This window comes from Nannospalax galili, unplaced genomic scaffold (genome assembly GCF_000622305.1).
Source record: "Nannospalax galili isolate Female #2095 unplaced genomic scaffold, S.galili_v1.0 scaffold685, whole genome shotgun sequence".
Classification (NCBI taxonomy): Eukaryota; Metazoa; Chordata; class Mammalia; order Rodentia; family Spalacidae; genus Nannospalax; species Nannospalax galili.
In genome coordinates this window covers 758379-785370 of record NW_008353482.1, presented here as the reverse complement: position 1 = coordinate 785370, position 26992 = coordinate 758379, and the positions used below count along the sequence as shown (strand labels likewise).

The 26992-nt window shown below is 39.9% G+C and overlaps 1 protein-coding gene and 1 long non-coding RNA gene across 2 annotated transcripts; one reads left to right on the top strand and one right to left on the bottom strand.

The window, feature by feature from the left end:
* Positions 1-1148: 1148 nt before the first annotated feature.
* Positions 1149-21672, top strand: LOC115067265. Its single transcript, XR_003846688.1, has 3 exons — positions 1149-1254; positions 2469-2535; positions 15157-21672. It is a non-coding gene; the product is annotated as an uncharacterized LOC115067265 (long non-coding RNA).
* Positions 7655-11855, bottom strand: Magel2 (MAGE family member L2). Its single transcript, XM_008850600.2, has one exon. The coding sequence runs from the start codon at positions 11703-11705 to the stop codon at positions 8022-8024; it is 3684 nt and encodes a 1227-aa protein (XP_008848822.1). The 5' UTR covers positions 11706-11855; the 3' UTR covers positions 7655-8021.
* Positions 21673-26992: the final 5320 nt, after the last annotated feature.

Sequence of the window (26992 nt, the reverse complement as noted above, 5' to 3'; positions counted from 1 at the left end):
TTTTATGGCAACATCATGACATACAGCAAGGTGTTGTGTTGCAGAATGGTATCACTAGGTGACAGGATTTATAAGTTCCATTATAGTCTTAGGAGACCACCATTATGCATATGATCCACCAAAGCATCATGATAGAGCACATGACTGCATTTGTCCTTAAGTTAGTTTCACTAGTCTACATCTTGCAGGAAGCTACTTACTTTTATCTACAGTATCATATTAGTAGCATTGGAAGGCTAGAGTAAGGCTGTGGTAGGCAGGGTTGACTGCTGCTCCAGCATCACTCTGCTGTTACATCTTGTCTGACTCTGCCTTTCTGATTCTGGGGACCAATATTCTTCTTGGTCTACTAAGATCAAGTTTAAATTTCTAAAAATGGACACTATGTGGTATTTTTCTGTGAATGATGAGATATCATTGCTTGTTTATTGAGCAGTATCATTTTATTATGTATATACATAATCTAATAATCTATCTTCTCGGATCTTTGAGAAAATTGATAATAATCCATGAAAAAGGATGCTATGTATCTTGCTCCATTTTCTGTTATCATGAAATATGTAACTTTGGGTGAGTTATAAGTATAGAAAGTTTACTTGAATTATAACTCAAAGGGTGCCAACGTGGTTTATGAAACAGAAAGGTGAACAGATGCATTAAGATGGTGCTCAGGTGAAAGAAACCCTGTGATTCAGTTGTTTAGAACAAGAGAGTCAGATGTTGCTGAGCTGAAAAGAGTGGATGGCAGAAGGCTTGGATGAATGCAAATATGTTTGAATCCCAAAGAACGTACACACCTGTAAAGCTGAATGAAGTTATGACATCTGCAAAAAAATAGATGGGAATGGGAATTATTATGTTAAGCCACTAAAACCAGACATTGGCTATTTTATATACAGAATATGGAATTATTTTATATATACATTATATGAATTGTTTTCTCATTATCATAACCAAGCACCTGACAAGAAGCAATATATGGGAGGAAAGGTTTAATTTTGTTCATGATTACAGGCTTGTGGCACATGAAGCATGGCAGCAGGAACATGGGGTCCCGTATTCCAGTCTGGATACTCCAGGAAGCAGAAGAAGGGGACTTTGGGCACTGATGGCACTCACCTGTCTTTTTCCTTTTTCTCTTTTTATTCAGTCTTGGACTATACCCCAGGGAGGATGCCCTCAGAATTTAGGGGGAGCAGTCCTTTCTCCAAAAGTTAATTCACTCTGGAAAAGACCTCAGAGATTGATGGAATGGTAAGCCTCATTAATGGTCTAGGTATGTCTTAATGGAATCAAGTTGACAATTGAAATTGATAATCACGAGTCCTCTCCTGTCACCTTGACACCTCAGCACATCTCTTTTAACCATAATATTCCATTACTGGCCCCTAAAGTCTCATATTCATCTCACAATGTGAAATGCATTTCAGTTCCCAAAGCCTTAATAATCACAATACCATTAAAATAGTCAAGTTCAAAGTATCTTCTGACACTCAGGGCAATCTCTTTCTCTGTGACCCCTATAAAATATAAAGATACCTACTTCTTTTTTATTTTATTTATTATTATTATTTTTTATATGTATGAGTGTATTATCTGCATGTAGGTAAGTGCACCCATGTCATGCAATGTTCACGGAGGTCAGAAGAGGCTGTTGGATCCCCTGGGACTGGAGTTATGGAGAGTTGTTAGCTGCCATGTGAATGCTGAGATTCGAGCCCAGGTCTTCTACAAGAACAACCAACCCGTGTTCTTACCCACTGAACCATCTCTCCAGTCTCAAAGATACCTACTTCTAATATGTAATACTATCGTGTAAACATTACCTTTCCAGAAAGCAGGAGAAGGGGCATAGAAAGAAAATAACAGACCAAAGGTCAAACCCAGATGGGAAAATATCAAAACTGCAAAACCAGGTCTAGCATCTGGGGCTCATAATGGAATCATTTGGTTTCAGAAAGCCATGGAAGCACATCTTTCCCCTTCAGTTGCCTGGGATAAACATGACTTCTGTTATGATCTGTCCGTACTCAGTGCTTACAGTTTTAGTTGGTAGATGTTCCATGTTTTGGGTCTTCCAATACCCCGATGTCTCCATCACAACTTAGGCTTTATGTATACATGTTCATACATAGCACACTTGGAGCTTCATGAAAAGATTCTGACTCTCAGGAAATCTGAATGGGACATTGAGCAGTACCATACTTAAGCAGACATCATCTGCAGAGTCAACAAACTGCAGAACAAATAGATGAGGGAAATGTCTGTACTGACTGCACACCAACCTTTTTGGTATGCATTCCCTAGGTAATGTGAAATAACTGCTTCTATAACATTTGTTTATGTTAAGAATGATAAGTCATTTAGAGGTGACTTAAAATGTAGACGAGGTTACAAGTTGTTTATATGTTAATACTATATCACTTTGTAGCAGAAATTTGAGCAGCCATGGATTTTCATTTCCACAGGTTCTGGAACCAATTCCAGGAAGATACCAAGGGTCATGTGAGTGAGGGAGGGAGTGAATGAGCATAGGTAAGTGAGCATAGGGCAATATGGCCAACACTGTTAGCTATAAAGAATCCTCGTGGTCACAGTAAGATATCACTATTTACCTACTAAACACCAGAAAGAATGCCAATTTCTTGACGTTTTACATATGTTCAGGAAATATAAACTTCACAGCTACTCTAGAAAATAGTTTGGAAGTTTGTTTAAAATGTAATAATAATAATAATAATAATAATAATAATAATTATAACTTACCATATCATACAGTGATCACACCCATTTTCAATCAATAAGTGAATATTTATGGAAACTCTGTGCATGAATTCTGTACTGACTATGCAATAAATAGACCAAAACTGAAGATATTAATGTCCTTCAAAGACAGACATTTTAGTAGTGTTAAATAGTAATTAACTATATATTTAACGGTTTGAGTCCAAATCAAAGGCATTGTGCTAAATGATTCTTCAAGGGTATAGTTCCATTTATATAATTTTCTCAAAATTAACAAAGCATAAAGATGAGCAGAGTGGTCATTGTCAGATGTCAAGCATCAGGAGAAAGGGATGGATTTGACTGTAAAAGAGTAACGGAGATTACTCTGTGGTGGTAAAATAGTCTTGTAAATAGACCGAGGTGACAACTGCCAACTCTATAGTGTGATAAAATGATGCTGAAATAAATGTGTCCACACATTAGTATAGCTAACCATGTGCTCAATATTACACTAAGCTTATGAAAGGCATAGATAGTAGGAAAAACTAGATTAAGACTATCCAAGGATGAACAGGTTAATATTTAGAACTTCCTATGGATCTATAATTATTTTAAGATGCAATACTTAAAAGGTTATCTCACACAAACTAGAACTGCCAGCATTCATATCCCTGTTTTGTGATTCTATTTGTATTTAAGGAAGAGATTTGCAAGCATTATTGAGCACACTGTAGTATATCTTCTGCATAAAGGAAATGTTAGGTGTTGGCTTATGATGATTTGTGATGACACAACAACCCAGCTATCAATGATTCCATTCATTGATGACATAGAGGCTACATGTCATTCATAGATGAGTTGTCAATTTATAGAGCTCTAGGCTATTTACACAGAAACAGAGGTCTTTCTGGACAAGACAGGATGCTTACCTATGTGCCACTGAAAGCAAAATAAGAGGCTGACAGTAAAGGATCCTCCAAACAGAAATGGGAAGGTAAACCTTCCAGAATCTTAAAAGATAAGAGGATTGCATTCTCACATGATATAGAACCCAATGTAGCCCATTAGGACACTTGAAAAAAAAATGAAATGGTTTACTTTCAGAAAAGGCCCCAAAGATGGATCCACACTGGCTTGCTTTCCTAAAAATTCTCTCCAGAGAAGCCAGACCTTGTACCCTAAAAATCACGTCTCTATACTCTTCTTGGATTAAGAAAATGGAGAGTAGGAAGTATCTGATCTAAATTTGGAGTGGCTCTTTTCAGTGTCCAGCAGAGGGACCCCTGGTCTCATATGTAAGTTCTTTCTTCGATAATCTCCATCTACAAGGTTGCTCTTTGGCTTCCTTGATAAGGGAAAGTAGTTGAGGTGGACCACCTCCTACTCTGAGGGACACTGGGAGCCACACCCATGCTTTAAGTGTGCTGTGGCATTATTGAGTTTTATGGTGGTTTAGAGACTCTGGACTGGCATGTGGAGGTCTAATGGTGAGTTGCTCTGAAAATTGACAACATAGGAATGGAAAGTGCCACAGTGGTCAGTGTGGGAGATAAGAAAAAATCCCTGACAATGCAATGTGGCAAAGGAGGAGTGACCTGAGAGCATTTCTGCTGGATGGTTTCCAGGTTTTCAGCATGGGCAACTAGCTATAGTGGTCAAGAAATGATCCTGTCTCTCTTTGGGCATTATGCCAGTAAGTGATAAGATGACAAGGTTTTGTGTGTGTTTCTCCATCTCAGAAGGTTAATTAATGACATAAGTTACATGTGAAATGGAGTAGGTACTTCTGGTTACATGGGGACCCCACCCTTGCATCTAGAAAGGAGAACCTTCATTGATCACAGCCCCAATTTTCAATTTGTGTCTGCTAACAAGACTGGCAGAGAAGCAATAGTCCCCTTTCTATATGGCTCTGAGGAAGAATGACTGTAAAATGATTGCAAAATCCAGACAATATTTTTTAGGCAAATATCCTGATATTAACTTGCTTATAACCTAATACTTTGTACATAGTATACAAGTTGCAATTCCTTTATTGATGTGAGGAGGAAATCTCACTTGAATTAACTTTATTTAACTGATACATTTATACACCTGAATCCCAGCACCTAGGAGGCAGAGGTGGTTGGTTCTCTGTGAGATTGAGGTCAGCCTGGTCTTACTAGCAAATTCAAGGCCAACTGTGCTACAGGAATACACTGTATCAAAAACCAGAACAAAACAAAACATATATGGTAAAGCATCTTTTGAGTGCCTCTCCATTGAGGCCATAGCTTAATACACCATGGTTTCTACTGCAGTCCTTTCATGGCCTTTGTATTCTAGCACCTATTCTTAAAAATTCAGTCTGTACTCATTCTAAATTTTTAGTTTAAATTCTATGTGTTGGAACAAACCACAAGTTGCTTTCTGAGGAAGCCTATGGTATTTCAACAGAAATTCCCTGAGCCGCCTTGCTTGTTGCCCATTGCATGAGTCAAATGCACTAGGTCTTCTCTCCATCCACCATCAGCTTACTTTATGACAAAGTCTTCACATTTACTACAGAGTCTTCCCACCCAACCTATCCCCATATGAGAAATTTTTATTTAAATTGCTTCTATGTTTATAGCCCTTGAAGACAGAGTCAGTTGAATTGGTTTCAGGACAAATTGTACTGATTTTTGTTTTGTAATTTGTGTTGTAAGAGTATGGGTCTTATGATGACCTTATTCACATTGGATGTTCTATGTGATTTCATTTTTTCTATACCAATTTAATCAATGGAACCCGTAATTCTGTTCTATCATTCTTGTCCTTAAATGCCAGGGGCATGCAAGAGTTCAAAAAATCCATTTTTTCCTGTTTTGTTGTTCCATGACTTTTGGTTATTTAATCAGAGGGGTTTTATCATTCTCTGTATGTTGACTAAAATCTTTATGTAACATTTGTCTATATTTTAACACTGTCAAGTAATTTAGTCTTGAATTTGTCCCCACTTTTTTTTAATCATGCTTTCTAAAATAATCCTGAGCATTAGGTTTCTCCCTCCTGCTTTTACAATATTAGCTCTTTAAAATCTTCATTGTATTATTTGAATAATTTAGTATTTCAATAGTAATGAAAAATGTATTTTGTTACTATTGTCATTTATATCTCATAGTTTAATCTAAATCAGTTTTTCATCTATTGGCATTTATCTCAGATATGGGATGAGGAGCAAGCTCTTCTACCCTGGAGTAGAGCCAGGCATACCTGAAGTCATATGATGCTCATTTCCAAATTTCACTGCATGTAAAACCCTCTAAAGTATGCATAGGTGAACAGTGTTTTAGAAACTATAGAAATTATCCTAAATAAACTGAAAACCATAGGCCCCAGTGGCAGTTTATTGTCTTGGCCACACCTCTTCTCAGTTTGGATATTGCATATTTTTACTGTTGTCAACTAAAGATTGAGGTATCATATAGGCAGGACTCTCTAGTCCCTCAAATTCTGGTAAAATATGGTCACTTGGAGCCAGGAATATCAAGGATGATGGAGGGCTGCAGTTTTCCTAGGAAGCTTGCTGTGCAGTGGTAGGATAGACTGCTCCTTTGTTGTAAGAGACAGTGATGCATTCCTGAATAGAGACTTGTGAGTGAGGACTGAGTTGGACTTGGAAAGGGATTTCACCTTGTCCTATGATATTAAAAGAAATTTGGGGACACAAACATAACTAAAATTATGAGAAAGGTTTTAAAGCAGGCAGTGCTGACCACCTGATTTTCTGGGAGTGGGGTAAACTTACAGGAAAAGAAAATGACCCCAGTTGTGCCTGTACAACTACTAATAAGCCAGTAGGTGGCAGACGAATTCCATCATTGCTCCTTGCTTCACCTGGTGTTTCTGCTTTACTCAGATAATGGGAAATTTTAAGGTTAAGTTACTTGACTCTGACAGAACAGGGGGTGGCAAGGAGGAGAAATGCTCCCTGCCCAAAAGAAGAGCAGTGGCCTCCAGGAAGTCCTTTTGTGTATTCCAAAGTCATGTATACCTGAATTTCTTCCCCAGAACATTCAAGCGGATCAACCCTCTTCTTCTCCAGGGCCTGTAAGCAAGGGATGACTACAAATATTTAACTATTTTAGACCTTGCCATTTGACCTTCGTTGTGCACTCCGATTAGCTTTATCCTCCTAGTTGTTTCCCATAGAACTCTACTTCCCAAGGAATCTCTCTCCAAATGCCCATTTTTATCCCACCACAGCCACCTGCAATGTGCAGGGGTCTTAAATTCTTTGAAATAATATTTTATTTATCCCTGATAGGATCACGATATTATGCTGGGAGCATGTTTACATTCTAGTACCACTGGGGTGACAGGTTCTAAATATGAGCTGTTGGACATCAACCATGGGCTACCTAAATGGCAAGTGCACCTTTGGAGTGGCCTCCCACCCCCTCATGGCTAGCAAACCTGGATATCTCTCCCGAGGAAGAAGGTCTTCCTTTCCCTTGTACCCTTAAAGAGTATAATTATAATTATACTTCCTTACTACTAGTATGTGCAATTTAATTAGCCTTTTTGTATCTTATGCCCTCACCTACAAAATAGGTACCTAGTTTGAAGGATTATTCTGAGGATTAAATCAGAAGAGGCACATGACCACCTCTTTATTCTGCCTACTTTACTTGTACAGTTTTAATTTAAGGGAATTAAAGCTTTCACCACCCACCACAATCTCTGTATCACTACAAGGATGAATGGAGTAATCTCCCTGGAAGCTGTCTGCATCCGTGGGTTTTACTTTCACTGATAGATCTTGGTGTTTGTAAACGTTCAGGGAGTTTAGTAAAGCTTGGCTCCCTCCATCTCGAGTAAAAATTATAATAAATACACGTACTTCATGTTATATTGAAAGTAAATTTATATAGATATATAGATATAGATCTTTACTGTTCTCCAGTTTTTTTTACTGATGTGTCATATTAACAAAGAACAATGTGTTACAGTTTTACACACACATACCAGAATAAGACGAATAGCTTGTCAGTTCATTTCACAAAGTCAGTACATAACAACTGTAATACAAAACAAAGAATCACAGATCCTATTAAAAAATACACCAATATACCAAACAGTACAGTAGGCGATTTAAATCAACATCACATGAAAATGTACAAAGCGTTGGCAGGTATAAAAACAGATTGAAAATTCAAAGTTACACACATGGCACAGGAGCAAAAAACATCAGAAACACAATGTCCCACACACACTGTCCAGTGTCCTTTGGCTTGGGACCCAAAGAAATAAGTTCATCTTAGTACCCCCTGTTAGTGGGGACTGCTGGTGGGTTCCTTAGAATCATCATCACTGTCATCAGGCTCCTCGTCTTTGTCCTTGCACTCAAACTCCACCTGTGGCTCGACGTAATGACATGGAGAGATCTGGGGCTGCTTCTCATAGAGCTTGGCCAGAAACCTCAGGACAAGAATCTTGTTGGTTTCGAGGAATACCCGGGGCCCCCAGAGGAGCTCGTATTCTGCTGGCTCAGAGCTGGGGATTTGCCTGTACTGTAGGTACCTGTGTCTTACAAACACGTTGGTGATGAGCTTCTTCATGCACTTGAAGTGTCCATTTGTCTCCTGGATATCCAATCCTAACCTGAAAAGGAAACTAAAGAGCAAGTTCTCCCTGATACAGTACCCTTTCACAAAGATGAAGCTCAATATCATCATTAGGAGGCTAAACATGGGCCTCTTTAAATAGGACACCAGCAAACTATCCTGAGCGTACCCCAGCTTGTTGATGATGATATAAGTGTGGGTTTTGGTGTCAATTTCCTTCAGTTGACAACCAAAGGCACACTCTAGCTTAGTGTTCGCACGGCTGATGATATCTAAGCACTCGCCTTTATATTCTCGGATGATGATATTCACCATCTCCGAGCGCTGGATGGGCACCTTAGCTTGGTCTTTGACCAAGAGAAACTGCACCAGAGCATTTGCTCTCTCATCTAAGGGAGACAATGGCTGAGCCTCCCTATTGGGATCCTCCTGGGTGGCAATGGATCCCTGAGAGAGACTTGGGACCTCAGAGAAGATCCTGGGCTGAGGCACACCTGAGCCATCACAGAGACCTAGGGCCTGTGAAGTGCTGGGATGCTCCCAGGCACTTAGCACCCAAGATGTGCTAGGACCCTCCCAGCCACTCAGGATCCTAGAGGTACTGGGGCACTCCCAAGCATTCATGCCCTGGGGAGTGTAGAGGTACTCCCAGTCCCCTAGGAGCTGCACAGCCCTTTGTATTTCCCAGTCATTCTGACTGGGATTCTCCCAGGGCCGGGTAGCTCGCCAGTCACGTGTGGCCATCCTTTGACCACAGCTGTCCTCTTTGGGTTCCAGATGCTTCTTCTTCCGGGTGGCTTTCCCTGATCGCCGTGGTGGCTCTGTGGTCTTGGAGGCCTCTGGGATAGTAGCAGCTGCCTGGGGGGCAGCTGCTGCCACCATCAGGATGGTGGGCACTGCCTTACATGCCGGTGAGGCATTCACATCAGGATACTGAACCCAGGGAACTGCAGGCAGTGCCTCTACACAGGCATACGGATCCTGCAGGGCAAATGGCAGTGACCTTGGGCTCTCTGAGGTGGCAGATGGGCCTCTAAAGGCATTAGAAGAGGCAGGCTGGAAATGAGAGGTAGATGGAAAGACCCTTGAAGTGGCAGGAAAGGGCTCCGATGTGGCAGGCAAGTTTTTCCAGGCAGTTGGTAGGTGTGCCCTGGAAGCTGATGCTGCCCTTGGAGCACAGAAGGTGGCACCTATGATCATGCGCTCTTTTGGAGGTCCCTTTTTCTCCTTTGCAGAGGTCCTGCGGCCTTTAGAAGAGCCCCTATGTTCTCTAGAAGAGGCCCTGGATTCTCTTGAAGGAGTCACAACTGATCTATCAGAGCCCCTGGGAAAATTTGTTGGCATTATGGAGGCTCCAGGCTGGGCCTGCAAAATGGGGGGTGGGCCTTCCCAAGAAGGCTCCATCTGCATTGCAGGCATTTCTGCCTGTGGGCCTGTGGGCTGGGCCTGGTGGGTGGATAGCTGAGTTTGCAGGGCTTTGGGGGAGGCTGGAGACCCCCGAAAGGGCTGCTGCTGCTCCACCTGGACAACCTCAGTGTCCTCTTCCTCTTCCTCCTGGTCAGGCCCAGGCTGCCAGAAATGAGTGGGCACCTTGGGTGCTTGCCAGCCCATCACTTGGGCCTGCTGCACCTCCTGGAACTCCAACGACATTGGCAGCTCCTCTGGCACTGGGGGCTGTTCTTTCGGGGCCTGCCAGATGATGGATGGGCAGTGCACAGCCTGAGAGCCAGACTGAGGGGCAGCCTGGGGGGCAGGCATTGGGACAGACAGTGGGGTTGGCAGCACTGGCTGTGGCACCTGCGGGCCAGCAGGTGGTGCTGCCACTACCTGCGTAACAGGTGGTGCCATAGGCATCTGTGGCACACCTTGCACCTGGGGGGCCAGCAGCCGAGCTTGTGGTGCCTGCCTCAGTGGAGGTGGAGGAGGCAAGGCTTGCCACAGCTGAGGCTGGCTAGCCATGCCATGTGGAGCTGGCCGGATAGGTGGTGGGGCTGGGCGGATCAGTGGTGGGGCTTGTCGGATTACAGGTGGGGCTGGGCGAATCACCTGTGGGGCCTGACGGATCACTTGTGGGGCTTGTCGGATCACATGTGGCATCTGGCGGACCACAGGAGGTGGTCCAGGTCGTATTGGTGGAGGACCTGGACGAATGGGTGGGGGCCCCTGTCGGATGGGTGGGGGGGCCTGCCAGGTGATTGTGGGGGCCTGCCAAGTGACCTGGGTGGTCTGCCAGGTCAAGGGGGTCGTTTGCCACCCCTGGGGGCCCCCCTGCCATGTGTGTGAAGTGGCTTGCCAACCTGGGGTTGTGGCCAACTGCACCTGGGGGACCTGTGGTACAGTTGGAACTTGTGGAGGAGCCCTTATGACCTGAGACTGGATTTGCAGGATAAAAGGCTGACCCTGGGGGGCCCAAGAAGCCAGTGGCTGCCCAGGGGGGGGCACTGGGTGTGCCATTGGTGATCCTGATACTTGAGGCTGGATGATTGGCGCTCTGGCACTCGGAGGATGAATCATCACAACACCAGGACCTGGAGGCTTGACAATCGGTGTTATCGAAGGCGGAGGCTGGGTCATCAAGGCAGCCGGTGGAGGAGGCTGGACCATCGGGGCTCCTGGAGCAGGTGGCTGGACCATCAGGACTCCTGGGGTCAGCGGCTGGGCCATCAGGACTCCTGGAGCTGGTGGCTGGGCCATCGGTGTCCCCGGAAGGGGAACATGTGCCATCGGGGTCCCAGGTGGGGGTGGAGGGACCAGCGGGGTCACCGGAGGAGGGGGATGCACCATCGGGGCCCCCAGTGCCGGAGGATGGGCCATTGGGGTCCCAGGAGGTGGAGGGTGGCCCATGGGAGTCCCAGGAGGAGGAGGGTGGCCCATGGGGGTCCCAGGCGGAGGAGGATGGCCCATGGGGGTCCCAGGAGGAGGAGGGTGGGCCATCGGGGTTACAGGAGGAGGAGGATGAGCCATAGCGGCTCCCGGAGCCGAAGGATGAAGCATCAGGACTCCTGGAGTTGCAGGCTGGGCCATCGGGGCTCCCGGAGGAGGAGGATGGACCATCAGGACTCCTGGAGCTGGAGGCTTGGCCATCGGCGCCCCCAGTGGGGGAGCCTGGACCATGGGAGCCCCCAAGGCAGGCGGCTGGGGAAGTGGACACACCGAACCCAGCGGGGCCGGCAGCTGGCCCTGGGGAGCCTCCCAGGCAGGCTGAGGTGCCTGCCAAGCAGCCAGGGGAGCCTGCAAGTCCATTGGAGGTGGATCCCAAGGGACTGGAGGAGCCCGGGAGGAAGCAGGCGGAGCCCGCATCAGAACCGTAGGGCGGCTATAGACAGGAGGCTTAGGGGACTCCGGCGGAGGGCTGGAATCACCCATATTCTTACTTGGCTGCTGCGACATATCCCTTGGCTGACAGCTGCTGGGTCTTTTCCTCCGACAGCTGCTGGGTCTTTTCCTCCAGCGAAAAGAATGCCTACGTGGCGTGGCTGCGGCTGTTCAGAAGCTCCTTCCCTGCTGAATGCTGAATAGGAAGTGAGTGCGGCTGGCTCGCTTGCTCCGCAGCTTTCCGCAGTAAGAAGGAGGAGGGAGGGGGCTCAATCCCGCCCCTGCCCCGCCCCCGACCACCACAAGTGGATAGTGCAGAGGGGCGTCTACTAAAGAGCTGGCTAACACAGGATCTCTTCTCCCGCTGTCCAGTCCCCCAAAGCAGCTGGGTCAGCCTCTTCAAGCATGAATTTTCAGGGGGAGTGACAGGGACAGATTTATGCTTTAGAAAAATCACTGTGCTGCAGTATGAAGTGGGAACAAACCACTTGCAAAATGGAACATGTCCAAAAGGGGGGAGATGGTGTGGTCCAAGCTCAGATATGAAGCATATTGACGTAAGAGGGACTCGGAATCTATACCAGACAGCTATTATAATTTAATGTGGGCATAAAGAAATGATAAAAGTATTTAGTTTTTTTTTTTCTTAAAATGTGTAAAGTTGCTGGTATATTTTATTCTAGGGGGGATGGTGGGTGGGAGACACAAGGCAAGAGAAATTAATGAATACTTACCAGGTCAGGACGTTGGGCAGAGAAGCAGAAATGCCCATGGATGCTCTCCTATAGAATTCAGAAGACATATGATCTAGGAGTCCAGTTTGCTGGTTTTTTATTAAAACAGAGCAGTGGAGCAAGCATGGTTACAGACATGTGTTTAGAAAGGAACACCTGACATATGTCTGGAGGATTACTTACCGACATAGTCTAGCGAGGCACTGAAAAATCATGGTAATTAGTAGAGAGCAAAGGAAAGAAATCTTGGAAGTTAAGATTTAATAGGATACACAGAGACAACATGTTTTTAATTATGGGAAATCCACTTGTGGAGCAGGTGAGATGCGGCACTGGAGCATGAAAGAGAATTCTAAAATGAAAACCAAAGCAATGTGCTGGAAAATAGTAAATAGGTAAACAAATACTTCCAAATTTTTACAGGAGAAACAAAGAATGAACAAAAAAATTTATACTAAACAGCAGGGCATATGCCATAATAACAGATGCGTTAGAAGACATCAAAATGCCTCAGCAACAGAATACTTCTCTCTGTCTGAAATGAGGTTGCAATCTTAGTTTACATGGGCAATTTTCTGAAATATATAAGGTAATCAACATCGTATAGTTCCTTTAGAAGGGGCTGTTTGTAGCCTAGGGCAAGGGTCCAACGTTAGGAGAGATAGACCACAAGAGGGCAGAAGAGGATGATGAAGGTTGTACCCCAGTCTTCCTAAAATATCCTTAACAAGTGTTCCTCAAATCTGTTAATTTTGGGGTACAAAGGAAGAAATACATACTCCTTTATAATACTAGTATTTATTAAATAATGAGGAGAATTGGGGAGTTGTCAGTAATGTGTGGCCATTGAAAGCATGCTATTCCAGTTACTTCTTACTTCTTTTCTATGTCGAGTCATTTTTCAGGGTGACTGATGATATATCACTTCTGTGCACATCAAAGAAAGGCTATTTGCAACACAAAATCCTGCTTCTGTAGAATGATTATCACTGTGCATCATGGTTTTAAGACCCATCTTCAGCTTCATGGCCCCAGTCCATACAGGACTGCTTGTAGCATAGAAGATCAGAATCATTTGAGATGAGACAACTTTAAACTTACAATCTTTATATTCCCCCACCTATTATTGGCTTTGTAACATGGTTGTTTCTGGATATGCCTTCTTTGAGGATAGACAGTTCATTTTTAAACCTGGGATATTTCTGCCCATATGAAAATACACTTTCTCCTATGCTGATCCAAATGTATAAACAGATTAGGATCTACTACTAATAATTAGATTTCTGGAATTGAGACAGATTTGGTCTTTAGTCCACCATGCTGTGGGTCATTCCACATGACAAAGTGTATGTCAGTAGGAAATATTTATTCTCGCTGAAATGGAGTTCAGGAGATAGTTTTGCTATACAGCATTGACTTCCAATAAACCTGTTCTTTGAAAAGAACCCCAGAGTATAGCAACAGGCACCATACAAGCCATAAAAAAAGAACGAGGAAAGATTCAGGGAGACAAAAACAAGTAGTTAGAATTAGAAATGGAAGATAGCCCATAATCCACATAGTGCCACTCTTTGGTATCATGTTTCAACGATAGAAAAATAAATGTAGATTAAGTATTTGGTGATTGCAGAGGAACCAGTACAGGTGGGTACTTCCTCAGAAAATGCTTTTATCTATGCTAGGCAATCAGTGGTTCCCCACTCAAATCACATGAGGAGTTTTATTTAGTTAGTTTTATGTTACTTTACGCTAATATCAAAGAACATCTCAGGAACCAAGGGACATATAACTTCTTTTTAAAAATGTACCACCTTAAAAGCAGCAAAATCCAGTCAGGTGTGGTGGTGCAGGCTTTTAGTCCAAGCAGAAGGTAGAGGCAGGCAGATCTCTGTGAGATCAAAGCTAACCTGGTCTACATAATTAGTGCCAGGTCAGTTGGGGCTGCAAAGACATCCTGTCTCAAAAAAAGAAAACAAAAAAAAAAAAAAAAAAAAAAAAAAACAAAACAAAAACAAAACAAAACTCTGCAAAATCCAATATGTCTTCAGACTAGAGGAAAAAGCACAAGCCCAAGCCAGCTCTTGCTGTATCTCTTTTGTCTTTGTGAGATCTTACAGCTTCCTAAATCCCCCTAATTTATTCTTCTATGTATGTCCTTTCTCCTCCACAACTTTGAGCCAAATGTTGTTAACATTCCTTTTCCCACCTTTGATTCTATACAGTAGAACTCGAAAAATCAAGGTTGGTAGAAAACAAATAGGAAATAAATAGAAAACATCCATGGAATTTTAACATTTGTCTTTACTTTCAGTGACTTTTTACTTAATAAAAGTGAGAAAACAATTTAAACAAACTGGAAGAATGAAAATTCATCACAGCATCGGAGAGGTAGTTTTAAATTTGAGAGCTGACTGGAGCTTTGCTTTGTTGAATTTTGCATCCTAGAAGACACTGAGTGGTCAGTAAGGGGTTACTGAGTGTAGCTGTAAGATCTCAGCACCAGATCGCTCCCACATAGATGTTAGCCTTGGCGTATACACTCCTCAGTGAATAAAATAAGTTCTGTTTTTAACAAACTCTAAAAATCACTTGTTTATGAAATATATTTTGTTAAGCATTCATTAGATGCCTAGGAATGTGCTATATATAAAACTAGAGAAAAAAACTTGATGTAAGATCTTATTCTTCGTCACATAGAGGTATTAATATGGTATTTTTAGTGCAAAAAAGGTGTTATTGTGAAATAAAACCCCATGTTGGCTATAGTTAACACAAACCTTGCTTCTGCTTAGGACATGAGTGGTGCATGGCTCTCATTCTGAATGCAGCGGTGAAAAGAAAAAAGAAATCCACAAAGCTGGGAAAGACTCGTGAGTGTTCTCCAAACAGGCTGAGCAGGAAAATAACAAAGCAGTGCCGATAAAATATACAAAAAGCATTTGAAAGAAGAATTGCCAGGGTTTTATTAAGACAGCAAAAATATTAATTAAATGCTTATGATCTGATAAAACAACATCCTCCGATTTCTACCTGCATCATTTAGTCTTCAAAAACACAAAATATTATGTGTTCAGCCTTATTTTATATGTAAAGGCTTTAGAAACTGAATATTAATTTACTTGTTTAAGTCTTGACAATAGATAACCAGAATTCAGATTTCTAACATGGTGTGTTTGTAGTCAAAGCCAGAAGTCTTAACCATTAAATTAGTGTTACTCAACCTTTAAAAATTATATACATTTAACATACTGCAAAGTGCAAAAAATGAGTGTTTTGTTTAGTAACCTTTGCCACCAAGCATGCAACAAACAAACAAACAAACAAACAAAAAGAAAAAAACCCCACGTTTTCATTATAATGGAGAATTCCCATTTGCCCTGTCCAGTGAATTTTTCTGTGTTCAAAAGCAAGTGCTTCACTTTCTTATTTGCTTTCAAACCTATTTGCTTTGCCGGTTGTCAATGTATATGCTGTTTTTCTGTCCACATTCTGCTGTCAAACATTCTTTTAAGATGCAGACATTTCATACATACTGGAAGTTTGTTATTTTTTAATTCTGAAATTGATGCTACTCTATTTACAACTCCACAATTCAATTTAACTTTTGCATTTCAACATTTGTAACATTTACAATTTGGTTCTATTATGAGCAACAATTACTTTGAGAATTCCTTTCTTTGTCTTTGGTGACATATGTTTTCATTTATCTTAGGTAAATGACTAGGGACTGAATGGTTGGGTCAAAGGGCTGGTGTTTGTTTATAGGATTTGCAGCAGTCCTCCACAGTTGGGTTAGAAAATTTTCTACGCTGTCAGAATATAAGGGAGTTCCATTTACTCAACAACCTTGCAAAATTTTGTAGGATTAACCTTTTTGATTATACTATTGTTGTGAATATGAAATTGTGTCTGTACAATTTTATAGTTCAATTATCAATTATAAGTAACTCTGTTCTTGTCAAAATGACATTGCTGGACAATTTTATTTTAGACATTCCAGTAAATGAGACACAATGCTTAATTTTGGTTTTTATTTTTTTCTTTTCAATTAAGACATTATTTTTAGAAATTTAGTCGTTTTATAAAAAAATTGAGGGGAAAGTCCTAACATCACTCTTGCTTATAGAATCTCCTTTATTATGAACGTTCTATGTTAGTACATTTGTTGCAGCTAATAAGCCATATAGTCTTTTAAACTAAATCCATAGCTTGCTCATTAGCATGTGGATATTTCACCATCCTAAAGATTCCTCGTGCTTCATCCTGCAGAACCCAGGCAAACTGTGGTCTTCTTTACTGCCTCCAAAATGTGCCTTTTTAAGAATGTAACACATTCATACATCCATATCTTTAAGGGACTGCTTCCAAAACCTCTCTACAGATATCAACAACAGAAAACATATACTCTCTGTCATTTTAACATCTCCCACCAGACCAATCCATTTTTTACAATAGAGGAATTTGTACTGAAACATAATTCTAACCCAAAGTTCATAATTTACACTATGTTTAACTCTTGGTATTGTTCATACTACAGGTTTTGACAAATGTTTAATACCATATGTCCATCACTATAGCATCATAGAATATGTGATATTTCTTTTCTTGTGTCTGGCTTACTTCAGAAAATATAGCACACTGGGAGATCAGTGACCCAAACTACCCCAGTGGGTAATAAAACTTCAAGGAAGCTTAGATTCCTTTTGTGATATTGTGCCGTGTTCACATACAGGCTATGCAATCCTCTGCATAGTGAAAATCATCTCTAAATGACTTTTATTTCATGCAATGTAAATTCATACAAATAGTTGTCATATAATATCTTTTAGGGAACACTGCTCTGAGGTCTTCTGTGCTTTTCATTCTCTCCTTCACTGATCTTTTATTCTCTCTCTCTCTCTCTCTCTCTCCCTCTCTCTCTCTCTCTCTGGTTAATGACACATGTCTGCACACATATAATTCACATGCACACATCTGCACACAAACTGTAACACAATTTTATTTTCTGAATGAAACATGTTATCAAGCATCTTTTAATAGCCTTAGTTTTGCACACACATATTCTTTTGTGAGATGTCTGCTTAATTCTTTAGATTATTTTATAGCTGCTTATTTTCCTTCTTATTGCTGCTTTGTAAGAGTTCCCCACATGTGGTGCACAACAGTCTTTTATCAGGCATGCATCTGCTTTGTGATTTGTCCTTTTATTTTACTAATTTCTGAGAATGAGTACATTTATGAATTTAAAGAACATTTGTACGTTGTCTTCGAGTGTTTCATCCTATTGCCCACTTCTTAATTTGGTTGTCTTTTTAATCTTTGATTTTCCTAGAAAGCCTATTATTCATGTTCATTAATTCCTCATTTCATATTTTGATAATGTTTGATTTTAAGTTTTTTGAAAAATCCATTTCATTTAAGTTGTCCAATTTATTAGCTAACAGTTGTAAATATTATAAACATTCCTTTATTTACAGGTAATTTCTTCATTGTTAAAGAAAAACTTAATAATTTTCATTTAAGGAAGGGAAAGGATAAAAGAATCCCCCTCTGTGACTCTGTGACTGTCTCTGTATAATATGGTAGTTTCACCATGCAGTCTTATTTTTTATTATATTTTTATTTATTACTAATATTGCATGTATGTGTGGCAGAACGCAGAGGGATCATTTTCCACAGCATGACTATAGCAGGCAGAGGACAGCTTTGGGGATTCAATTCTCCCTTCAACCTCTGTATGAATTTTGGGGATCAAACTGCATTTTGTGCATTCTTAATATAATGGATAACTCTCTCTCTCTCTCTCTCTCTCTCTCTCTCTCTCCCTCTCTCTGTCTCCTTTCACTCTCATTCTCTTTTTCCATTCTTTTCTGCTAGTATTTTAACAATGTACCAGGGTGTTTTTTTAAGTTTTAAAAATGAATTGTTTTCTTCTGTAATTTTCCATCATATTTTCTATCTCAACTCAATTTTGTTCTGTGCAAGTAAATATCATTGATTTTAAAATATTTCCTCTTTTGCAGTATAGGTATTTATAGTCACATAGATTTTGTTGGTTTATAATATATAATATACTAATATCTGAAAATGTTTGCTATGTTTGGGCTTATTACTAATTTAAACAACTTCATAATTTTCTCTTTAACTCAAGGTATATTTATAGTTTTGCTAATTACAAAACATTTTGACATTTTATGCAAATTGTAATCATGTTACTTTCTAATTTATTTCCATTGTAAACAGTGAACATGTACATTATGACCACAGTCATTATATATATTTTTCCAGCTTAATTCTCTATTTTAGGTTTATTTTGAAATAATAAATAAAATGTATTCTTGTGCATTTTAGTTCTATAAAACCTTGAGCATATTGTTTTCATGATCTATATCCATACAGATTTTCACCATGGTGTATCAATTATTCAAAGAAGTGTAAAATTTCTAATTATGTTTATAAATTTGACTTAGTTTGACTTTTTAACTTAATATGACATTAACATTTTTGTTGCATGATGTTTTTGTAAATTCTTAGGTTGCACATATCATGTGTAATTATAACTTTTTAATTGGACTCTTAATTGATGTGAAATGCCTCTTTATATATGTAGATATGTTCTGAAATATTCTTTGTTTGACACCAATAGGGCCACACCTTCTTTCTCTAGCTTGGCCATTATCTATTTTGTTTCATCCTTCAGTCCTTGAACCTATCCAAGTCAGTTACATGAAGATACAGTTCTTGGGAGCTTCATTGATGTCACAACTCATGAGTTTTCAACTTTACAATGGTGAAAATATGCACAGATTGTGTGGAAACCATGCTTTGGATTGTTTCCTGGACTTGTGATAGACTATGTGACATTCTCTCACAGTGATGAGCAGTGACAGCAAGATGTAGCTACAAGCCAGTCATTCATTCAGTCATGAGAGTAATCAAATGATACCCTACGGTGTTCAGTATTACCATGTTTTTGGATTTTGTTTTATCATTTTGCTGTCCATTATACCTTCCTTAAAAAACATCTGTATATTAATGTGATATAGTCAACACTTTATTATAAAATGTCTTTTTGTTAGATGATATTGCCCAACTGTAGTCTGAAGTAAGTGTTCTGAACACATTAACATAGGCCGGGTTAACCTGTGCTGTTCAATATGTTAGGGGTATTAAATGTCATTTTCAAACTATGGACTTTCAAATATACAATGGGCTATTGGAGTATAATCCTGCCACAAACTGAAGAAATCTGTAGATATGTAGTCTCTCTCTGTCTCTCTCTGTCTCTGTCTCTCTGTCTGTCTGTCTCTCTCTCTCTGAATGTGTGTATGATGTGAACCTGTAATGAAAGATATTATAATAACTTGGCTTACAAAATTATGGTTGAGATTTGTAGGTTGAATGTCAACATGCTGCAACCCCAGCAAAACCTGTGGTTTACTTCCAAATGTGGGCCTGTGCATCCAAGGACATGGGAAGTTGACAGTGAAGAGGCAGTCCAAACCTAGGCAGAGCCAAGACCCAATAAGAACTAAGTTTCAGGTAGAGTTCAAAGGTAGGAAAAAAACTATGATGTCTCAGAAAGAAGGAAATTTGACAGGGAAAGTTCTATCCTCTTAAACAAAAGAGCATCAGCTTCTTTTGTCTATTCAGGCCATAACCTGCTTGAATGCAGCCTTCCTGAATGATTTAGGGTATTATGCTTTTTCATTCTACCAGATTAAACAGGAATTTCATCCAAAACACTCCCAAAGATATACTTGGAGTATCTTTGATTGAATAGCCAGGTGTCATATGATCCAGATAAATGCATGCTAAATTTAATTACCATACTCAAGTTTTGATTTTATAAACTAAAAAAAATCAAGGAGTACTTCCTCCATTAGTTGGGGAAAAACCATCCAGTGTACTCTATCCTATTAGGGAATACTTACTTATAACATTTAGTGTAACTACTGTTAAGATTGGGTGTAAGTTGAGGGATTTATTTTTTCTAGGTTATGTCATCTGTTTTTGTTTCTCATTTAGAATTGATCAAATTTTAGCATTTGATTTTCTGTTCCTTCTTAACTTTTTCTTACCATCTTTTTTTCTGTTAATGTGCCATACAATATAATACTCTTATTTTATTTATTCAGTGTTCTTTTGTTCTCTAGGCTAGCCAGCAACTCACTATACCCCTGCCTAAGTCTCCTGTGCTGGGATTACAAGTGCCCACAGCCATGCCTGCTCCATCACACTTCTCTTTAACCCCGCCTATATCAAAATACTATCTAAGTCATGAATAAGAGATTTAGAGCAGTGCAATTCTATTTAAAATCCTCATAAGTTTTGAGTTCTCATTGTCATGAATTTTACGTCTTAATATGACAAAAATCTCAGGACATTAATTTGCCTTGCAGTGTGCTGTTACTATGGATAGTGATTTTGTACCATGCATCTCATAAAAGTAGAAAATGGATTTTGAATGTTTCCATTACAAAGAAGTGATGATGGAGGAGGACGATATGCTTAACCTGATTATCAACATATGAATGTGTGGAGTCATCACATGGTACCTATTATTATGTAAAGATTTTATGTTTTTATGTATTAGCTTCAAAATTAATTTAAAAATGCATTCATTGGTTGTCATCTGGCAATAAGATCATTCTTATTGCTGTTCAGCTCTATGGAAGCTTTCCACGTTGTTACCCTTATGATACATCTTTATGTTTTGCTTTTGAAAGTTCATAAACAGAATCATCTATTTATCATGTTTGGGATTCTATAGCCTTATTGGGCAAGCAGGTTAATATGAATCACAATTTTCCCTAAATTCTAAGCCATTCTCTCCTCCAATAATTCTGCCACTTTCTCTCTCCTACTACCCCTACATCTCCAACTGTAAATGCATATATTCTTCTTCTTCATGAGTATTGGATGCACTTTTACATTCTTTTTCTTTTTTTTCTGCACTTCAGACTGAATGTCTTTATGTGTCTGTCTCCAGGCTCACAGTTCTGTTGTTCTGTTATTATATTCAGTTTGCTCCTAAGTCCACTGAATTCATCATTTGTTTTATTATTGTACTTTTCTATTAAATTATTTCCACTTTTCCCTTTTGTAATTATTTTAGCTGAAATATCACATTGTTTCATGTGCACCCTCTACCTTTGTCAGAATATAATGGATCACATTGATTATGGCTATTAAAAATCTATCAGTTCAAGTGTCTAGTTTGTGTCTAAATCCTCTTGTAATGGAGAATGCCATGCTTATCCATGGATCTTATTATTTCACATCTGCTCATTTCTGACTATGTATTGCATGGGAGACAATGTATGTAAACAATTAAAAACTAAAATAAATCCTATTTTCGTCCAGGGAAAAATATTGCTTTCCTCTCAGACCACAGATATGTGGGCTTCAATCTAAAATGAGGGTAAGTGGTATCTGGGACAATATTTATTTTTTAAATGTAATTGTATATCCCCTTCCCCATGAGCACCCTCCTATAATCACCCACCACTGGATCATGTGTTATGTCATTTATGTTAAGACCTATTGAGTCAAGTTAGTGCCCCCGGATATCCCTCAGTGCAAGTTCATCCACTTGAGTCTCATCAGCTTTTCTAGATTCACTCCCTTAAAGAAGATCATCTCTTCCTCATCCAGTAGTAATCAGCTGCCAATAATTCTTTGACCAAGATTGGGGCCTGCTGCCCATTTCATTCATATATATATATATCCCTAGACTTAGTTTTAGCTTCATTGCGGTGACTTAGCCTATTTTGATTGTTAGAAAAGTACTCCTTTAAGTGGGAAGACATCAAATGCCTCTCTCTGGGTCTGGATTCTTATTTTTATGAATATGTCTTAACCTTCTTACTATCTCTGCCCTCCTTTCTCTCCTTTATGTAAAACAACTTGCCATTTTTGGGATCAATAGGAATTTTTTTCTCCCCAGATCTGCTCTGGACGTTTCAGCCTAGGAAGCTGTTTTCTGTCTATTTCCTACCTCCAGCCATTGTCTGGCTGCAGCTGCACACTCAATGAAGCTTTTGTGCACCTTGAGAAAGATTTTGCCAGTTCTGCTTCTCTGTATATAAATTCTGCATGATACTGCCTCGCATTCAGGGTATCCTCTCAGATCTCCTGTCCCATGCCAGTCTTCTCCAGCCACTGCCTTACCATCAGGGAAGAGCCCTGAGTCTTCATGCTGGTCTTGATCTCAGGTATTGGTTTCATTTCATGTCATTAGTTAGGAAATTTCCTGAAAAAGAGGTTGAGTGGGTAGATTTTTACTTCTTTCAGACATTTTAGGATTATCATCTGTCAGGTTGGATATTAATGTAATCAGTAAAAGTTAACTACTTGACTGGAATATATTCATTGCCATCTATGAGATAATTTGTTTTGGCTTCTGTGTTACCCACAGAGATCAAAGCAACCACAGGCCCCTGATCCTCAGAAGAGCTTCGCCTTTATAAACTTTAATTCATTCAGGTTTCTTTTTGTGTCCAGTTCTGTGATGGCCCTTGTAATTTTTCTATTTGTCACATATTGAGAGCAGAACATTTTGCTTCCAACCCAGAAGTGGAAAGTAGTTTCTAAACATTTTAGTCAAAGATTTCCCAAAAGGGACAAAGGATTCTCATTGTGTAATAGAATTGGAGGTAGTGTTATTATAGCCCTGCCTGACCCTGAAATTCTTGTGAAATCACAGGACTTATATCAAAATTATTGAAAGTGTACATTCTGCTTCAAAAATGACAAGATCAATAAACTTAAATGGTAGCATCTGATGAAGAGTGCTATTTCCGTAATTGTTTAAACTTAACACTTTGAATCATGTTATCACAATCCACTCTCAGAAGGAAGGCTGTGTATCCAAGATGTGAGTTGTGAAACAGTGGAACCCAGGCTAAGAAATGTGTGACAAAAGACACTGCTATTGATGTAACACGAAGAAGCACTAAGTATATCGGGGACATAGGTCTTCCATGCGGAAAAGGGGAGATTGAAATGAATCAGTATGAGCCAAAGGGCAGTCTCTACCTATGGGAGATGAGAAATGGTGAGAGGAGAGTTATATGCATAATTAACAAAAGGTGAAATTGCAGAGGTTGGATCCAGAAGACACCGTGAGTACCAGGTCAGTGTCTTGAAGGGATTTTTGAGACTGCCTACATTTCCTGATGAAGTAGGACATCAGTGAGCTTGAGGAGAATATGTGGCAAAGGGAAAGAAACTAGACTATTGGCAGTTTTGGAAGTTTTCCATTAGTTGACCTCAAATATGTAGAAGTTTTGCTCTCCAGTGGACAGTAAGAAATGAAATGCTGAGATCAATGGAGCTTGGGTGTTTGCCATGGCGAAACTGAAGACATTCAAGTGGAGTCACAGGGAATTGTGTGAAGAACATTGCCCTTTCACCCCCTCATTCCCATTACCATGCCCAAGTTGGCTCACCTACCTTCCTGCCCCTCACTGTTTACACTCCATTGCATTGCCGAGTACATTCTTGATCTTAGGTATGGACTGGAATGACCTTTGGGTCTTCTTGTTCTGATATTCACTGGTTTTGTCATGTGTATCTTCTGAAAAATTCAATTCCCAATTTAAGATTCAATTCCCAACTTAAGCATTTCTAGAGATGCATACATCTGATGAGAAGAGAAAAATGGAGTCAATCACAAGGCAGCAGAAGAGCTCAGTCACACCCCCCTTCTATTGACCTTGAGAAGCCTTAAATTCTTGACCCATGGTGCAGGATTTGGATATTGACCTTCCTCTTGTTGTGATGGAATGGCTGGGAATGGAGTGTCCCTGACCTTCCTCAAGGCAGGACTTGGATGAAGCCCTAGCAAGAATGCCTGCCCATGGGACAAATCTTTCAAATACCCCTAAGGACATTTCCCTGAGGATATCTGTATGGGAGTAGATGGAGTAATGTCTTCTGCAAACAGGGTTTTACATAGAGAAAGAAATACTACAGTTATTTATTAAACAAAAAAGTAAATAATAAAAGACACAAAGTTGAAAATTTGGGCATACAGAGAAACTTTCTGAATGAAGCATGTGAGCCATCCAGTGGAGTATTTCTCTGATAAGTCCTCTATGACATTCCATCTTCCTCACCAAATTCCATCTGCCCCGGCTTCTGAACTGACATTGACTCCAGTCCCAGCAGACAGACCATTGCAGAATCATGCCCTCTGTCAAGAATGCTCACCTTGTCCTCCAAGAAACCCTGTTTCTCGCTTCCTCATGTCATTTAGTCCTTGACTCTCACTCTTGTCCTCACAAGGACTTTCCTTGATAGTACCCTACCAACTTAAATCCAATTAAGGAGATCTTATTTTCTACTTCATTGCTTGTTACCTAGAACTGTTCTATACTTTAATTTTTATTATGTTCCATTTCCTATTTAATTCTGTGGTCTGTGCAAGGAAGGGTTTCATGTTTCATTGAGGAATGTATTCCACATTCCTAAAACAAGAATCAACATATCTAACATGCTCAATTTAGTTATCATTGATTACTAAATGGATGAGGACACACAGCAGAGAAAGGAATACATCAAGAGGCTGAAGGTGAACATTTCTGTGGATCAGGATTATCCTCACTTTATGTTTCAGAATTTTATTTTACAGATTAAATTTTTGTGCATAGATTTTTAAGGGTTGACCATATCAAGCGAAAAATCCTACTGAGGTCATCCTTGATCTCATTGATCAAAACCATGGTAGTTAATATCTATATGCCTCAATTTTCCTATTTGTGAAATGATGGTAATTAGTAAGCTACATCTCAACCCATAAAGTACATATCAAGTTTTGTGGACATCACCTATTATTGTTGATATTATAATCATTAGTCACCTTTCTGGATTCTAATGATATCATACTTATCAAGTGTTCTCCTTTTAGCCTGCTATCTGCTTTTTGTAAAATGTAGGATTTTAAGGATTTTTTGTTTATTACTAGGCATTATATATATGTACATATAAAATAAATAATGCTTATCATATATTTATTTAACAATTCATTATTTGAAATTTGCAGGTAAATGAATGGAACTGGAAACAGTCATTCTGAGTGAAGTAACCCAGACCTAGAAAGATGAATACCACATGTTTTCTTTCATAATCAGATACTGTCTTTGAATGTTTAGATATATGACTTTCATTTGTAATCCACAGAAGTCAGGAAACTAGTAAGGGGCCATTGGTTGGGGATGTTCATTGGAGGGGAGATAGAAGGCAGTGATATTAATGGGGAAAGGGAAATAATGGACAAAGAAGGTAGGTTTAAGTGGGTGGAGAACAGGAGGGCAGGACAGAGGAGAGAGTAAGGTGAGAGATAATTAACACTGAAGTCCTTTTTAAAAAAAAGTTATATGGAAACCTAGTACTGTTAGAAGCTTCTTACAGCATATATATATATATATATATATATATATATATATGTATATATGGAGATTAAATGGAGTTGTCCTATAAGAGGAGTCTAATGGCTATACCATATACCACATGCTAGCAAATAAAAAGCTCAATGTCAGCAATGTTTTGGAGTTGTTGAACAGCGGCATCCCATAGGCCCTAAAACAATACTGGCTATTGGAATTGCTCCTGAATATCACCATAAATTGACAGTAAGTTCCACTGAAAATACTGCATACATAAATTGTATAATAGACAAGGAGAAATCAAGCTTGAGCTGACCTCAGTGCTTCATCACTACTGGCTAACATTCATAATACTGTAAGTTGCAATACATGTCATAGAAGAGAAAAGTAATGATCAGCCTTATCCAGTTGTGAAACTTGTGAGGTACAACATCAGTGAGCCTGGCAAGATATGCCCTCTGCTGCTAGAGTATCTCTAATGTTATGGTAGTAATCAGCCACTTTTAATTAAAAATATTTTATTTATTTTAAATTTTATATGCATGTATTACCTATATTTGAATTAGAATTTCTTTTTGTTTTATGTGTGTGAGTCTTATGCCTGAATGTACACAAGTGCATCAATGTTGTGCTGTGCCCGAGAAGGAAAGAAGGCATAGAATCCCCTGGAACTGGAGTTACAGAAGGCTTTTAGGTGCCATGTATGTGCTGGGATTCAAAGCTGGGTCCTCTGCAAGTACAGCAGTGCTCTTAACTGCTGAGCTGTCTCTCCAGCCCCTTTAAAAATTGGGTCACCTGTCCTCTTGATCAAGATAGTATCTCAACATAGAACTGGGAAACTGAACAGCAGACCCCAATCTTGTCCAAAGGAATATTGACAACTGATTACCGCTAGATGAAGAACAGCAGACCCTCCTAAAATAAAGACCTCTAGATAGACTGACTAGATTCCCCAGAAGGGCAAGTAGTGGGGAATGGCTTGGGGTGCCAACAACACAGCAGACAGTAGCACAGGGATATCACAGTATAAGGGCTGTAGTGGGGGGACGGAGGCTATGGGAGGGTGCTACCTGGGAAGTGGGTCTATAAATAAATTTAAAAACAGAAAAAAAATTCTTCAAAGCATAAAAATTTGCTCCTTAATAATTAGTAGATGTGAAAAACATTCCCATTGAAATCTACCTGATGACTTTATATCCATGCTCAGATGCCAAGGAGCTCAGAAAGTAACTGACTG

Coding starts and splice junctions, on each gene's coding strand:
- Magel2 (XM_008850600.2), bottom strand. CDS start 11,705: ATGTCGCAGCAGCCAAGTAAGAATATGGGTGATTCCAGCCCTCCGCCG.